The sequence below is a fragment of the Camponotus floridanus genome, unplaced genomic scaffold (genome assembly GCF_003227725.1).
Source record: "Camponotus floridanus strain SB8 unplaced genomic scaffold, Cflo_v7.5 scaffold128, whole genome shotgun sequence".
NCBI lineage: Eukaryota > Metazoa > Arthropoda > Insecta > Hymenoptera > Formicidae > Camponotus > Camponotus floridanus.
In genome coordinates, this window is record NW_020229246.1 from 414,567 (window position 1) to 432,210 (window position 17,644).

Genomic DNA, 17,644 nt, shown 5'->3' on the forward strand with positions numbered 1-17,644 from the left:
AATTCGTCATCAGTCGGTAATTCGATATGCATGCAGTTGTCTACGGTGAATAAATTCAAACGCACTTGAAATTTATAATATTTTAATGCAAATTAAGTAGAACTCTCTCTCTTATACAGAATCGGAACAACGAGCGAAAGCCAAATAGGAGAAAAATCCGACATTATATCTAAAAGAAAAAAAAAACACGCTTGTTTTTCTTTCCGTTTAGTACAATTTCTATTGTAAATTTCTACTGTATTCCGTAGTAATTTCTATTGCGCGCGTGTACATAACAAAGTTTGCATATTAAATTACACGTGAAACACGAAATGAACCGTAAATAATGTCGAGAAATCACTACGATATTTATTCGGATCATTTTCGGATACTTTCCAATACATGAGAGGATTTACGTGAAACAGAATCGACGTATTCACGTCGTTCTAGGAATCGGCGTTGGCTAAGAATTTATGTATACATATGTATAAGACTAATCGTAGACTCGTTCTTTCAATATTTAAGAGTCAACAAGAACATTGAAATCCGTAAATCCGTAAATGGTTTGCGCCAATATATAAGGTAATTCCATATAATAGAGACACGCTAGATCGATATCGTAACGATCTAATTAACGCGATTAAAATTGTCGGAAATATAATTGGTAATCGATAATATTTTTAAGATCCTTCGAAAATTCGTAGAATGCCAAAATTCTAGAAGAACTTTTGCAATCTCACCTAATATAAGTGGAATGCTGATTACATCGTCAGCTGAAACTCTCTCGTGCTTCGCTACATTTTTTTTCCTTTTTTTTTTTTTATTGGAAGGAATCGCTCTCTGGGATTCGATTGATACTTCTATTACAGATTCTCGCTCTTTCACAAATTATTTGCGTCCCATTCTTCTTCATCTTAATAACTATCGCTTAATACTACCGTTGAAAGTCGTCAGTCTCTCGCAAAGCCGGCGACATGATACCGTAAATATATGAAATACACAATTTTTTTCCTTCTTTTATATTAAAATATTGCTTTATACGTTTCGTAGATGCCATGTAAGGCTGCGTACGCGTGTGATGTATAATGTGCGAGCATATATGCTGCCGAGAAAAATGATAAATATTATATTCATATAATTTGGACTTGGCACCGGGACACAATTATATAAGACACCAATCGCGATCGTATTTCTAAAATCGAAAAAATACGCTCAATCGAAATTCAAAATTCCGATCTGGGATGTTGCGATTACTTATACTTTCGGATACCAGATTTTTTTATTATTACGCTCTCTGCACTAATAAAAAATATCCGAAACTCTCGTTTCACACCGTCAGTCACCTGCCATCTAATCGATTTAATTCTTAATATTTGAAAGCAATAAATGTTTTTCCGTATTTTGTTTTAGTGTGTAAAGGCCTCGTATATATATATATATATATTATAATATTATACGTACGTGTATTCCTACGACGATATACTATGCATATGTATAAGAGAAATCTTTGGAATATAAAATTTTTGTGAAATCGACAGTACCTAAAATATTGTAGTGCGATTTTGACTAGTTTTAAAAAACCTATTTCATTTGACGTTAATTTTCATGCATGGCACGATTTCAATATCGTCAAGTAATGTACATTTCGCTTAGAACTTTCCATATATACACGGAGAGCAATAAAAATTCCTCTTTCTCCAATAAATTCATTATGTTGTTCGCATTAAATTTACAATTATTCTTTTCGTTCGTGTTATTATATATACAATCAAAAATCTCGCTACAATGACGACTATTACTCGTTTCCTTTTTTTAATAAAAAAAGAGAAAAGGAAGAAAAAAATCGCGTGTAATCTATAAGTTCAAGTATAGATTATACATTTTATAAAAACCAAAAAAGAATTAACACATGCACGCATGTACGTACGCATACACTATGGTAACGGAGGTAGTAGTCTATTTGTAGCTCGCAAAATTGATAAAGAGGCAAGTTTATGATCACAGAAAAGCTATATACCCATGCCTATTTTATAGACATATATTATTTCAAACGAAATTCGTGCATCACACGAAAATGAAAAAATTTGTTATCAAATCTTTCGGTGTTATTTTCCGATTAACCGTTTGTATCTTGTCTCCTCGCTTATTTCAAAAAATAGGAATATCCGCAAAAAATTGATTTAATCAAATTGCGGCCCGATTACATTCAATCAGAGGAATTAGGAAAAAAACAAAAGAAATAAACTTGTGCGAGATATTTTCCTTCTGCGTTGGACTCACGACTTATAATCCGGGTATTTCGCGATTACTTGACAAAACTTATAAGCACACATTAATATTTCTATCTGATTGGAGAATCAAACTAGACACAAATCTCCTATAATTTAAATTAATTAAACATTTAATTTAAGTGAATTAATAATTTAAATGCACAAGTGAGGCACCTATGCGAGGGATGCGTTATACGATGATGATTACAAAGATCGAGAATATCTGGTGCGGTAATTATTTTACAATCCCTTTCGCGTTATCCGAGGGCGGGAGGGGATAACTTGTCAATTGTACAATCTAGCTTGAAAATATGCAACGCACTTAATGAGGGAGTAGCAATTACAAGCATGCTGCATTAAAATTCGCATTTTTCTGTACGCAAACGAGAGAGAGAGAGCACACCAGATGTGTCGATTTCAAACCTTTGTATACGTATCAATTGTTACTAGTATATCCTGAGATTCGAAATTATACTTAGTTGTTGCAGTGCCAAGAATGTAAATCTATTTCGGCAAATTATCGACGACAACGCGATAATAGTTTACAACGAATCTTTTCTCTCTTCGCAGGCCCTTTATATTTATCACGAGCAGCGCGTTCCCCTAATTTGTACAATGTATTACTCTATATCGCGTAATATCACTCTCTACGCTATTGAAAATATTCAAACTATACTCACTCTCGAAATAATTTCCTTTACGCAATGTCTAGGAGATTAGAAGTGACCTGGTAACCTTCGCGAAAGTTTAGCAGCGAAGTATCATCCGCTGATAGCCACGCAGAATCGGAATCCGTTGATAATACACGAGTTGCTACATGTGTGATTCACTTTATATAATACTTTTCGAATCGCTCGCATTACTTGTCTGCATTAGTCGTCAATGACGCAAAGGACATTTCGACACAAACTTATAACTATTGTGATACACCACAGCCGGCTCGAGCGATTCTCGTGCAATATATCGCGGATTCAGACACTACTACGGAATTAAGGAGTATAATTTTTGCAAGTCGCGTTACAATTCCATTGTGATATCGCGATTTCAGTCGCGCAATAGTAATCGCAGACAATGATTGCTCGTCTCTGGCTTGTTCTTTCGATATCGGCATATCTATACATTATCTATCTCGTTAAAATCCTTGTCGACGGTCCCCTCCTCGGATTCATTTCCCCGGCATTTTCTGTACAAGCTGATCAAAGGCATCACTAATAACAACGCGCCGCTTAATGCAATGAATAATCCTGCCAAATAGAAGGAAAGATCGTACGTGCCTGTAATATCGTACAGCCATCCTGAAAAAATCATTCACTTTTAGTATTCGCTCGATGTGTTTCTAATATATAAAAAAAAAATCTGCGAAAGGTTTACCAGCTAACGGAGGACCCATAAGATTGGCTATTCCTTGGACCAGTAACAGAAGGCCGTAAGCATTCGTGAATCTCTCCAAAGTGATCAGCTCGACAAGGATGATGCTGGTGAGACTGTAATTCGCTGCGATGAATAATCCAAAGGCACCAGAGATTGCACATAAGGTATAGTAATCGTTGACAACTACGGGTATTAGAGCGGTAACGCCGCCACAGAGAGCCATACACACCGCATAAACGATAGACGCGTTCACCCATGCTCTATCACCGGCCCAGCCTAGAAAAATCTGGAATAAAAAGTTCCACTTTGACTAACGGCTACCGGATCGAAGTTTGATTTATTTAGCTCTTTTGTTCCCTTCGACTTACCTCGCCACCCATGTTAGCGATTCCAATCACCGAGATCAGAATAGATGCATCCGTCTCGCTGAATCCAACCTCGATCGCGTTATCCGTCAGATAGACATAAGGCACGTCATACCACGTGTGCAAGAGAAAATTGCTGACAGCGAACAGCAGAAATCTCGGATCGGCGAAATATGAAAAGTCGAGCATGTCGACGATCAAGTCCCAGAATTCCCAGAGTCCAGCGTACCAGACGAGCTTCGTCTTGGCAATGGTGGTCATCGAGTTTCTATAAATGTCCGGGCAGCTCGAGGCTCTCAAACGATACCGATTGATGTTCAGCATGGCGCCTCTGTAAGTCAGACTATGCCTGTGCATTCTGATATCATTCAAATACGCGGTGGGCAGTCTCTTCGGTTGTTCCAGCGTGCTGGAACGCCTCAACGGAGTATCGGAATCGATTTTCTTCAGCCACCATAAGTACGCCGGTTCTACCGATTGTTGCTGTTGCTCACCGCGGAATATTTGTTCGTCGTTTTCTTCGCGCATATCTCTGTCTTTATCGGTCTCGATTTTTACCTCGGCTAATGGACTCGGCGTAGGTATAAATCGAGCCGAGGGTGTACTTAATTGATCGTGCAGCGCTCCTGAATCGCTGAAACTCTTCGACGATATCAAAAGACTCGGATAGTTTTGCAGGAGGACGTTGTAAACAGCCTTGTTCGCGCTAAGTAGCTCCAGCACTTCTACAGGTACCTTCTCCCTATTTTTAACGAAGGTAGGCAGACTTACCAAGCTGGAGAAGAGTTTTTCACCGCTCTCCTCGTCGCCGTCCTGAAGCCGAAGATTCTCGATAATCATCGCGTTGGCCGATGCGAAGCCTCTTTTAGAATCGCCGTGAGGCGTTTGTGTGGTCGTATTTGCGGAACTGGTAGCTGAAAAAGAATCTGCGTTGGAACTCTGCATCTTGGACCTCTTTTTCTCCCGATTTTTTCTTCTCTCCTCGGTCTTCGCTTTCGCTTTAATAGTAGTCCATTCAAGATCCCGCATAAGACATCCACATACGGCGAGATTCGAAAATAATCCTGCAAGTATCAACGTAGTTCCTCTCCAGCCGTACTCCGCTAAGAGATACTGCGTGACAGGCGCGAAAATGAAAGTCCCAATTCCACTGCCGCATACTGATAAGCCGGTAGCGAAAGATCTCTTTTTGTCGAAGTAGTACGCCACGATTACTACCGCTGCGACAAAGCACAAGGACAAACCGAAACCTGCTACGATCCCAAACGTGAGAATGAGTACTTCCATTGAGTTCGCATAGGAACTGACAACAAAACCAGCTGTCGCCAATATGCTACCTGCTACAGTTACCCTTCTACAACCGTATCTGTCAGTCAAGAAACTTGCCACTGGTCCCGACAATAGTGGCATCGCCATGAAGAGACTACCGATCCAGGCTGTCTTGGATTTTCCGCCGCCAAAATAATTCAGGAACTCGACGTATATTACGCCAAAGGAGAAGGTAATGCCGTCCGCGATCAGATTTACCATGAAGGAGGCCGCAACGACAACCCATCCCCAGCCTCCGTCGGGTGGTCTTGCTTCGCAAAACTGCGCTAAGCTCGAATTATCTTCGAAACTGCTCGACGCAGAGATCGACGGAGTCGAGTGCGGTCTTTCTTCGGATGCGTGACGTGGCTGTTGCTTCTTGGATTCTTTGTTAAATTGCACATGATGCTGCTGCTTGTCCTCTTTAGGAAATTTTCCATTTGCAAGCTTCTCAGTGCTGTTCTCAGCCGACAAGTGACCCTTGGATGATAGAATCCTGGTAGGCGAACCAAAAATTGTACTTCTCTCGTTGTAAACGCTTTTCAACTTCTGTGGACTCAACACATCTTCTTTGTAAAGACTATTGGGTCTCTTCAGCGAGTTTTGCGAATTTTGCAAGATTTCTTTAAATTCCTGACAAGCTTCCCGACGTATCTTCGAGCCTGATTCCCGCATTCGTTCATGATGATTGTCTTCTACGAATCTTTCTTCTTCTTTTTCCTGGTTTAATGAGCCTTCCAGCAATTCCGCATTATTCCGAAAGTCGTTGACGTACTCCTGAATCAAACTCGAATCCGTGATTGTCTCCCCGATCGATTCATGATCACAAACGTTTCGATCTTTTGTCAGGCATAAATTTTCGTTGATAATCTCATTGTCATTTATTTCGGTGTACGATTGCTTTACGATTGTATCGTCCTTATTCACTTGTTCATCGGGTCGATTTAACTTTTTTTGATCGTTGAACTTGGTCCACTCGGCCATATTGAAGAGACGAAGAATGTGATTGGTACTTTCGGAATTCACCTTCGAAAAGTAAAACTTTCAGGTGATCCAATCTCTCTCTCCGTGATACCAATCCCAGTACGCAAACGTGCACGCAAACACACACATGCAAACAATCGAATGTGATAACAAAAAAAACTTGGACTATATCTGTATTTGCAAACAAACGCTCCTCGGGCGGCTCTTGTTCTCGATAATCGATTTAATAAAGGTCTAGTTTCGTCCTTGACTTAAACAACGGTAAACAAGGCCACTCATAGAGCTGCCTGGTGAACTGACGGCGCAACGGCAACAGGGATGCTGACGACCAGATCGACGTAAAATTGTTTGGCGATTGATAGTCGGCACCCGATCGACCATGCAACGGTCCACCACCATTGCAATCGCGACTCCGGATTCTCCAAGTCCAAGTAGTACTTTGATTACTAGGAACCACCTCCTCCACCACGAAACGATCGTCAACCCAGGCACCCATGCGGCGAAACGTACTGTTCTCGCGTTGTATTCTACAACAAAGGATCAGTTATTAGTGATAAATTAGTACAGGAAAGATATGTGCAATTGAATTTTCCTAATAGTAAAAATTATAATTAATAAAAAACAATAATTAATAAAAAAAACAATAATATAAACAGTGTTTGTATACTGTTTGCGATGACTGTAAATTTTTATCAGCAAAGAAATGCGTTACGCAAAAATCTTAGAGCACATCTATTTTTTCTAAAGATGATCCCCAGCTCTCATTGCGTCCTCTTTTTATATCCCTTTTTCTCGCTCTCTTTTTATATCCCTTTTTCTCGATATCCCTTAAATCGAATCTCTCAAAGATACATCGCATCGTGACTTAAACGCGCGGTAATAATACGATCAAAGTGACGCACATAGCCGCGGAAAAAGAATGCCTCGGCTTGGCTATATTTACTCGCTAAAGCAACATTCTCGGGCATTATTAGACATCCCAAGTTCGATGTTTGGCAAAGACACTCGACTCGACATGATTCGCTTCTGGCATTTCGTAACCGACCGAAGTAGCTCTCGAGTTAGAGTCAGCGATTATAAATGAAGCTCATTGTGTATGAGTTGCTATCAATTTAAGGATTTAACGGTGGCCACGATGATCGCGCGTGTATCGTGCGATCCACTACCTTTCCTACCCGTACCTTCCGTCTCTGCTGCACCATCTGTCTGGCAATTCGTCCTCAAAGTTGTCCGAAATTATCAGGTGAAGTAAAATTTCAGCACGAATATAGTCGTGTTAAAGGTATCGATTTGACGCGACGCGATGCGACGCGTCATAGAATTTGATGAGCGCGGTTTATCCGGTTTATCGCGATACTTTAAATAACGTTTGACGTCGCCAAGTGTTCAATTATTCATCAGAAAATCGCCCATCATTTCGGGAATTTATGTCGGGAAAGTCTAATTCTCTTTTTTTAATTTTTAGATTTGAAATGAATATAACTATCAAGTACGAAATATATTTTATCAAGCAAATATATTTTAATTTCTACTAAATCAATCCATTAAATCAATCTTGATAAATTTGCATGTTGTGATACTACAGCTACAATTGATTATACGTTATAAAGTTTACCTCGCCGAGTTATAGACATTCGTCAGCTTTTGCGATTTATTCTATTCTCAGGGTTTGTCAAAACTAAACGTAGATTTAACGTTGACCTAGATCTTGTCGGATTACTTAACTCGGAGGAAGACGGCTATTTAACTTTTTATGTGCAACTTCACCACGCAAACGTGTGTCGCGAGTAAATACGCGAAATCCAGAGAACTCGGCAGAAAAGTGAACGAAACTGTTAAAGATTAAGCTGCATTTTGCGATAAACGCAAATACTTTGATATATATTGATAACGTTAATAAATAAATAAAATCAAATAAAAAATGATTGTAATTTTAATCTATGTGGAAGTTGCTTATTGATGGAATAAATATAGAAAATAAACTCTCTTCTCCCTTTTCTTCATACACACACATATATACCTAAAGAAAATAATTTTTATAACGCAAGCAGTTGATAAAATTAGCGTCGTTTTGCGCCACGTGTATAACACGATATAATCGATTACCTATCGAATGCAAAATGACCGTATATTACGATTTCAATTGTTATTTATTAATCAAACTGCGTGTTTGTTATTTAAAAAAATGTAAAAATCTGAAACGATTTTTGCGAAGAAACGGGTGTTTACTCCCATTCTTATCCGGCTACAAAGACGAAAAGGCGCCTTTGGCCGAGAAAATTTTGCGCAATTCTGGCTTTCTGCCCGATAAACGATGGCAAATCGGGCATGTTCACGGTCTAAATTCAACCCAGCTAGGCGTTCATACTATACCTTTTTTCCGCATTAATGTTGGCGCATTAATATGCTACGATTCTATCGGTTTCGTCATATATTATAATATGCAGTTGCGTATTTCATTCGTTTTCTATTTTTATCACAGCTTCAACCGAAAACAAATTATACGAATAATTCCTCGAAAGGCATACACATCAAACAACTGTGAAAATTAATCAATTTCTAGAGATTTATCGTCGCGTTGAAAAGCGTTAAAAGCGCATCGTGTTCCGCCACTTGGTTTATCGGTCAACGTCAATAGAATAACATTTGAAAACCCTCCTAGAAAACTATATCTTCGACAATTGTTATCGATAAGTTAACAAGAAAAACAAATTTAGAATTATGATAATGAGCCTATCCACGTAAAACATCAATTGTTCTCGCATTAATAATGATATCTTAGAAAACTAGTACGAGTTAGAAACTAGTTTTCTAACTTTTCTTCTTTTCGGTAAATGTACACTAAAAAGGGCCAATTATAATTGCATAGTAAAAAAAATTATAGTTGAATTTTTTATTTTTTTATACTACTATAATGTTGATAATAATAATTTTGTGCGTAGTAGTAATAATTTTAACTTTATAGTTAGAACTAAAAATTACTGTATTTATAGTAATTACTTGTTTGATATTATTATAATATATGACTTCAAATATCAAAAAAAAGTATAATCGTGAACCCCTCTAATAACTGTTTGACAAGAAAATCGAAAAGTAAAAAAAGGTATATAATAAGTAATATACGTAATAATACTAGTAGAAAAATGTAATTATCATAAGTTATATATGCCTTTATATATTATATGTTGTAAGCATCACAAATTATATATAATTACACTTTTGGAGCGCAAATAAAATTATGCAATATTATGCAATATAATTATTCTAATAAGGATATCAATATTATAGTATTGTCACCAATATTAATATATCTAAATTAATAATATCTATAAGAATAAAAAAAATTTTTACTATGCAATTATAGCCAGTTCTTTTTTTTCAAGAAGAAAGATATGCGAAAATTATGTAAAAGAACTAGTATTAATTTGTGCTCATTAAACTGCAAAACTTATTACGTGTTTTCGAAAGTCGCTCAAACAGTTAATAAAATTATTTTGAATTAACATCTATCTTTGTACGTAAATATCGAATGTTGTGGAATCGACATGACGTATAATTAGAGCATTAATATCTCTTCTATGGTCGTACATTTATAAATGCATCTTCGTATTATATTATCTCGGACACTTTTATCGTTTATCATTTATTGAGGACGATGTATCGTACGTTGTACTGACTTTACGTTTCGCTTTGACTACGTTTGAACGATTTATATATATAACATTTTTTGTCACGAATCTTCGGGTTCGTATTGATAACAAATAAGCAGTTTCACGAAACAATGGTGGTTGTTGATACGCGACGCATATGAAATCTCATAATTTATAAACTGAGAAGATAAAAATAACACAAGATATTTAATGTGAAATATTTTAGGGAAACTTTACGCGACAAATGATTAACGAATAATTAAAAGCTTCGATAACCCTTGACATTATTGGAATTCGATGTATTTCCTTTTCGCACACTCCCTTCGTTCGATTTAAAATATTAATATCGACATACATGCGATCTTGAACTTAACACACACGACACAAATATCTATCTCGATACGCGCTAGAGATATAAATAAAATAACCGAAAATTAATTTTAGAATCGGCGATTCGGTCTCCTCGATTCGCGCTTCTCTCACTCGATACAATGCAAGATGGAGTCAACGAACCATGATAGACGGTGGTAAATCGGTTGTTATCGAAGATTCGTTTCACCAACGAGGCAGCAATCGGTTGAATCGGTTCCCGACGTGCACGAGTCGCACTAATAAATCGAAGATGAGAGAGAAAGAGAGAGAGAGAGAGAGCACCCGGCTCGTTCGCGCGCTACCGCTTGGCCTTTGCACGAGGTCGAACACCCGCGTTCGCGAAGCGGCGTCTCCAGATCCCGCGAAATCTCATCGTTTGTGAGGGAAACGTAACGCGTTGTCACGCGTTGCCACCGATAACGATGACTTGATGTCCCTCCCTCTCTTCGTTGGTCGCAAACTTAAAGAAGAGGAAAAAAAAAACATGGACGCGAATGTCCGACTTTGATCGACACGTCGCGACTCTTCGATTCTTCCCCTAAAAGTCGTCGCGATCAGCGATACTCGTGGCTGATATGGGTCGTCGCGAGTAAATTTGATCCATCGTTACGTGTTCACGAAACATTGTGTCTCTCTCACGAATATCAAAGAGGGCCTTTCATCCAGTTACGAGCGATTTGCCGCGCGCGCGATCGGCGTTGGAAGATGACCGCGCTAATACTGATAGCTGCGGTACTCGTTCTCGTTGATACATATGACCATTGGCTTCGAACGCGTTTCGTCATGACGTCACTATGTGTTCAGATCTTAAAGCCACCACCGCGACGCGTTGTCGAGAACTCGAGAGCCGTGCGATGTCAAGACAGTGATTATCAAGAAGAACGTCATTCGCTTAATTAAACATCCTCTGATCGTTGATTTGCCCATTTTCTTCCATCTCATGTAATCCTGTTCCGAAAAGATTTAAAATCTCGCACTACATGTTTAGTTGCTGAATTATACATATTTGGAAGAGAGAGAGAGAGAGAGAGAGAGAGAGAGAGAGAGAGAGAGAAAGAGAACATAAATATATTTATGTAAATTGTTTCTACCCTGCTAATGTACAGATTAATATATACAAAAGGGATAATAATTTATTTATATTTTAATATAAATTCTATATTTAAAATATTTAAATAGTTTCATGAATCAGAAATATTTCAAATATATGTATCAGATATATTTCAAACATTATAAAAAATTAATTATATGTTTGATAAGCTATAAAGGATAAAGATCAAAGCTACAATTTCTAGAATTAAATGAAAAGAGAGCGCCTCACATGATGTTGTACTGATATATAAAATGGCACTATTATAGAAATTGTTGTGTAATCATACTATTTGTAGAGAGCGATGAAAAAGCATGTACGTAAAAAATGCTTCTTTTGCACTCTTTATAGCATTTTTTCAGTCTTGCTACGTGGCGAATAACTACATAGCTTTATGTATAGAAGCTTATCATCCAAGTCGTATAGATAACAGAAACGGGAGTTTTTTTCTCATCTCTGTTTCATGCTGCTTATTCTATATTTTATATAATTATATAATTGTAGCCAAGTTTTTATTATTTAGTAAAGTAACGTTGAAATTATATTTCTCGTCTGTACAATTGAAAATCGTAACCGCAAGTAATTGCAAAAATTTTCGTCATCGTCTTATATAAGAGCGACATCGCGGATTACTTTCTGAATGACGATATCATTTAGGTTGCAAAGTAAATTATCTATCATTATTTTTTTCTATAATAATTCTACAATGTAGTAGATATCACCTTTTATACGATAATAAAATTGTATAATAGAAAGATTAGCTAATCGTATAATAGAAATATGTGCAACACAAAATTCAATCTTCGATATGAAGGAAGTACCTATATCATAAAAATGAATAGTGCGAAAGATAAGTTTAATAAAACTCGATATATCTCATTTTATGTTTTTTTTGTCAAATTATTTAATTAATTATCTCGGATTATTAATCTATTAAAGAAAGACAGTTTATGTCTCATCAATTATGTTGAATCTTACTTGATAGAAAAATATTTTCATTTCTATTATGATTTTATCATGGGTTTCATATCGAAATGTATATCGTGAAATGTAATAAAATTGAACAAGGAGCGGAGAACAATGCTAATTACATGGAAAAGCCCGATGCACTTAAGAAGTGAATTAAATATAATATGGATTTATGTAAATCGTATGATTACAAGATTTTTACGCTCATATAATCCCGGAAAACGCAGATTTCTGAATAGAACACTTAATGAGGCAAAAAAGACAAACAGAACAATTACCACGTAGGATTGGCGAATAATAAGAGGAGGATACCTTCCTTCGAAGGAATCCCCGACCAAGCTATCTATTAATACTAATTAATCTTTACGTCAGGATTTATACGTTTCATAATTTTCCATCGATGGATCAAAACCGCAAAATGTCTTGTCATTAAAATGATTTTATTCAAGTGTTATTAAAGCGCTTGCACGACAGATGACAAGCGAACTAGAGAATAGTAAGTACATCTTTGCTTATCTGTTACACACTGCACATCATTTTAATCACATTGATAAATGAACAAATAGTGTCACGAATCGACAGAAACAATGAGCGGCAAACAAGACATTTATCACGCGAAAGATGCCTCGATCAATTAAACACAATACCTAGATTGCAATAAAGGAATTGCTGAATGTATATATATATATATATATATTACATGTATGTATATGCATGCGATTATATTACTCATCTTCTGCACGTATACATTGTGTCCTTATCTATTACTGCTTAAAACGCATGTTAGATTAACGCAGCTTCTACGAATCTCTTCTTTTTTAATTCTTTTAATCCAGTGTTATTCAAACTGTAACGTATCGCTAAAGAAAAATAAAGTATTTACTTCTCTCTATCATATATCATACATCATTTCAATTTCACATTGATAAATCATAATTAGTTCTATGAACGACAGAGATAATAAATGATAAATAAAGCGAGAAATGTATTACTTATAAATTTAAAATAAAATATTTTTTAAGAAAATATATATTTTACGATTGTAATTTGCAACATTACAATGTAGCTGCAATGTTCTGTATGAATATGTAGAAAAAAAGGATCAAATTTCCTAAACGAACGTCTCAGCGAGTATTTTATCAAACTTGAGCCAATTAATTTAATCTCGTCAAAAGCTCATATTTTATACATTCACTGCTATTATTTATGTGTCAAATTCATTTATATCTAAAATTCTTAAGAGTTTATTAAAAATTCAAAAGTTTCTTAAAAATTCAAAAGTTTTATTCACGCGACTTTTTTTGACAAATTAAATAAACTAAATAACAATAATAATAAAGTATTTTTTTCGGATAATGTTACGTTTAATTTTTTAAATTTTTAGATTGACTTTATTCCTGTTTTTATATTTTATTATATTTAAATGTGTGATCGATCTTGTGTGAAAATTAATTCTTCAGATCTCAACACTCAAAAAGGGCCATTTATTAAAAAAAAAAAAGAAAAAAATATTTGAAACAATATTATCAAAACTATACGATTTGCTCTTATCGTAAACGATCTCTAGTAAATATTTGTGAAATAAATTTTTAAACCTTTCAACCCTCTAGGGATTAAAACTAAAATTAATCAAAATAGGATATGTCACAGTTTTTTAATATCTTTTGTTTACTTTCGAAAATACAGACACAAGCCAAAAAGTGAGATATGTGCGTGCACTGACACTTGTGAACGTATAATCTTAAAATTATTTGCTTGCTTTAACTTATAGGATGATACTGAAGCATGTGCACTGAGTGTTTGCATTGTCGATAACGATTTCATAAATACTCTTTCGAGAATGAGATATCGATAGAATCGATATACGAATATTCACACTCGTGAAAAAAATAATCTCTCACTCAAGAAAATATCTTTCAACATTCTTCTGCATTAATTGCATATAAATACATGTCGTATATCAAATCAAAATTTCACACGATTATAATAAACCTGATTTATCTAAGGGTTCATATTTATTAGTGTCATTACGATAAATAGACTGTCAATATGAAAACAATCTTGTTCACACACAAATATAACTTCCTCATATATTTCAAGAAGCAAAATTGCAATCGAGTCACACAGTGATTAAGTTAATTAAGAAATCAGATAATCCTGATCGATAACTGTAATATTGTTTGATTTAATGAATAACAAATTAACAAATTTCTAATCTATTGTAAATCTACAATTAACAATAAAATAACAATGAGGATACTGTTAATCACAATTCTGTCAAAAATATCAATTTTGTGCCAACAGCTGTATATAATTCTATAGTTTGACAGAATACCAGCTCTTTTTGTAAATCAATCAAATTATTGACAAAGATAAGACATCAAACACATTGTGTGACACATATTAAAACGATCGTGTAATTCGAAAATAAAGTATGCTCGATAACTTGATATCTTGTTTAGAAGACATTCCAAATTAAATTTTATATCTGGATATTGTTACTCGATATAATAGATAATAGATTATGAAATATAGTTGTATCGTGCGGTTTTGTCGTCACTGCGGATATTTTTCACGGTTCTATGAACGCGTATTTTATAAAAGAAAAAATCTATAATATACATGTATATTTTATATACCAAGTACGTAAGCAAAGTCTATCACATTGTTCACAAATTAAATATCCACATACATAATCTAATACTTGTTCTTTCATGCAATTGTCATAAAATTTCGGAGCAAATAAACAATAGGCTCTAATGTCTTAGGCATCGAGTCGTATACGCTATATATCCCGCATAGAAGAAACATTGTGCGTATTTTATTATCATGTATGTACCTGAGAGGTACAAAAAGTAGCGATTCGTGCGCGCGACGCGCGAACGCACGTAAATACATTCAATATCACAGGCGATCAGCTGGTTGTGTTATCATACGCAACGGCTGTTATTGATCCGCGGCGCAGGAAGGTTCCGTAAAGCTCGCATACATTTCCATGTAGCGTGCGATACATCGTCCCTCGACATCCCACGCTATCCTGTATGTACTCCGATAATGCCGTTGACGTTTGACGTGTACTCACCGATGCTCGCGTTCTCCGTCCTCTGGGCCAATGCTAAAAAACTGCGGCGACCTGCATGGTATGCGCGCAAAAGATGATATCCGCTGTTGGCAGTTGCCGAGAAACTCGAGGATACGATGAAAAGAAAGAGAGAGAAGGAGAGCGATTCTCTCCTGCGATCCGGAAGCGACGAGCGACGAGAAATAAGTGAATCCCCGCGAACGAGATCGACGAGCGTGCGAATGAAAAGCGCGGGTGACGTGCACCAGGAAACTAATATATCTCTCTCTCGGTACTCCGATGTTGCTCCCGCAGCCAACGGCACGAGCCAAGGGTGAATTTTGACTGCGATTGTGACTGCGCGCGCAATCTTCCCGCTCGCCGCCCTCTCGTCGCTCGATTTTATTCTCGTCTCCCTCGCAAATCGTTCCGACCCGCGTCCTCTTTATGAGAGAATAAGCAGATGCGCTAAGATCTCTCACGCTTCTCTCTCAATGAGATCTGTCAGAAAGACGGATAACGTCGAGTACGCTAAAGTGGAGATTCTAATTTTTGTTTTTTTGTTTTTGTTGTTCTTTTTTTTCAAACGCCAAGTGTCGACATTGAACGTCGGATCCACTGGAATTTTGCCAACGAGATGAAAATACGACCGCGTTCATTCAGTGCGAACCGTGTGATCGTCAAGTAAACAACATGTTATGTTATGAAAATGTGTGAAGGACGAAAACTCCATGGGCGGCTTGGCAATCTTTAATTTGGCATTATTGGCAAACTTAATCAAATATCAAATTTTGTGAAATAATTGTAAAATATTAATGTCGCAGAAATGATGTAAATAAACTGAAATTACACTTATTACATTCTTGTTATTTCGATAAAATTCAAGAAAGTATAAACTTTAAAAATACTCTTCAATATATATTTTTACACACGATATTAATGATGTTACATCGAACATGAAAGTAAGACATAAAAATCATCTTTCCAATATTGAAATGTCTTAATTTAATATCGCGACTATAAATTAACTTGGACGACGAGTTTTCACAACTTTCAAAATTGTGAGATTTTGATTTTGAAATAAACATCCGCGTGTCGCCAAATGTCATGACTATTTGTAATTTGTTACTAAAATATAGAAATTACGTATAATTGTACCTTAATAAATTTCAACTTTATGTTATTCTTTTAAATTATATATATGTATATGTAATTATGTATATGTATTAAATGAATACTTAAACGACAAAAAGTAATATTGTTTAGCTCGTAATCGCAATACGTATAACATTTATTTTTTTTCTTTGGTAGATATAAAATCAAGCTAAAACTCCTTTATCGACTTTTCGTGGCATCATAAAATTATGTTATGTTTAAATCAAACAAAAATTGAATAAAAAATAAAAAATAAAAAAATTCGCATACGAACTAGTAAAACAATCTTCGATTTATATTTTATAGATTATTCATTGTCGATATACATATACACATGAATAAACAAGCTGTCACGTTACAGATAATTTGCATTATCTATGCGGAAATGCAACTATTATTTTAATATTATTTCATTCTTGTTGTCGATCAAAAAATAAATAAAGACAGATGATGTTTGCACGCATTAAAAGTGAAAAGCATTCTCAGACATATACTGAATAACGCATGCGAATCGCGGCAAATAAAATGACAAGAATAGATATATGTCGAAGATAATGAAAATCAGCTATAGTCTTTCTAAATTGCTATTATATGTAAATCCTCAGGATCAAATTCCAATTTGGTTGATCATTTAACTTGCACGATAAGCAACAAAAAAATTTCTAAAAATATATAATTATTATATATAATATAATAGAGGAATTTTAAAATTTTATCGTTGATTATTCTGCAAGTTAATTAACAATAAAATTAATTGGAACTTGATTAATCTTAAAAAATTTTTTCATATTCTTTTATATAACAAGGTTTCAAGAAATGGAGGTAAATCTAGATGGCATGTTGCACATGTGTGTGCTGAAAATGTGTGATCATCTCACGTGACGTCACGATGTAATGGCGCTGACGTAACTGACGTAAGCAGCTGTAGATACATGTGTCAGAGAGAAAATTAAGAGATGTCATGACCTGCTTTTAGGTGATTCCTGAAAGTGATACTCTCTCTATGGACAATGAAAACGTGGACATGAATTACAAAACCAATGTCCATGAATGTTGTCAGAGGGTAATAC

General features: G+C 35.6%; 1 protein-coding gene across 2 annotated transcripts; it reads right to left on the bottom strand.

Moving 5' to 3' along the window:
- Window positions 1-326: 326 nt before the first annotated feature.
- LOC105257876 lies at window positions 327-15,970 on the bottom strand. 2 transcript variants are annotated; one of them, XM_011268792.3, is made up of 4 exons: window positions 15,441-15,970; window positions 3,989-6,804; window positions 3,621-3,906; window positions 327-3,544 (listed from the first exon to the last, which is right to left on the bottom strand). In XM_011268792.3, the coding sequence occupies exons 2-4, from the start codon at window positions 6,275-6,277 to the stop codon at window positions 3,363-3,365; spliced, it is 2,757 nt and encodes a 918-aa protein (XP_011267094.1). In that variant the 5' UTR covers window positions 6,278-6,804; window positions 15,441-15,970; the 3' UTR covers window positions 327-3,362. The 2 variants fall into 2 exon arrangements, with proteins under 2 accessions (XP_011267094.1, XP_011267095.1); XM_011268793.3 differs by lacking the exon at window positions 15,441-15,970 and adding an exon at window positions 10,441-11,024.
- Window positions 15,971-17,644: the final 1,674 nt, after the last annotated feature.

Bases quoted from the DNA above. Each gene is read 5' to 3' on its own strand.
- LOC105257876 (XM_011268792.3), bottom strand. From the start codon at position 6,277: ATGGCCGAGTGGACCAAGTTCAACGATCAAAAAAAGTTAAATCGACCC. The intron at 3,907-3,988 runs GTAAGTCGAAGG...TTTTTATTCCAG, and splicing joins TCGCTAACATGGGTGGCGAG to ATTTTTCTAGGCTGGGCCGG. The intron at 3,545-3,620 runs GTAAACCTTTCG...TGATTTTTTCAG, and splicing joins TATGGGTCCTCCGTTAGCTG to GATGGCTGTACGATATTACA.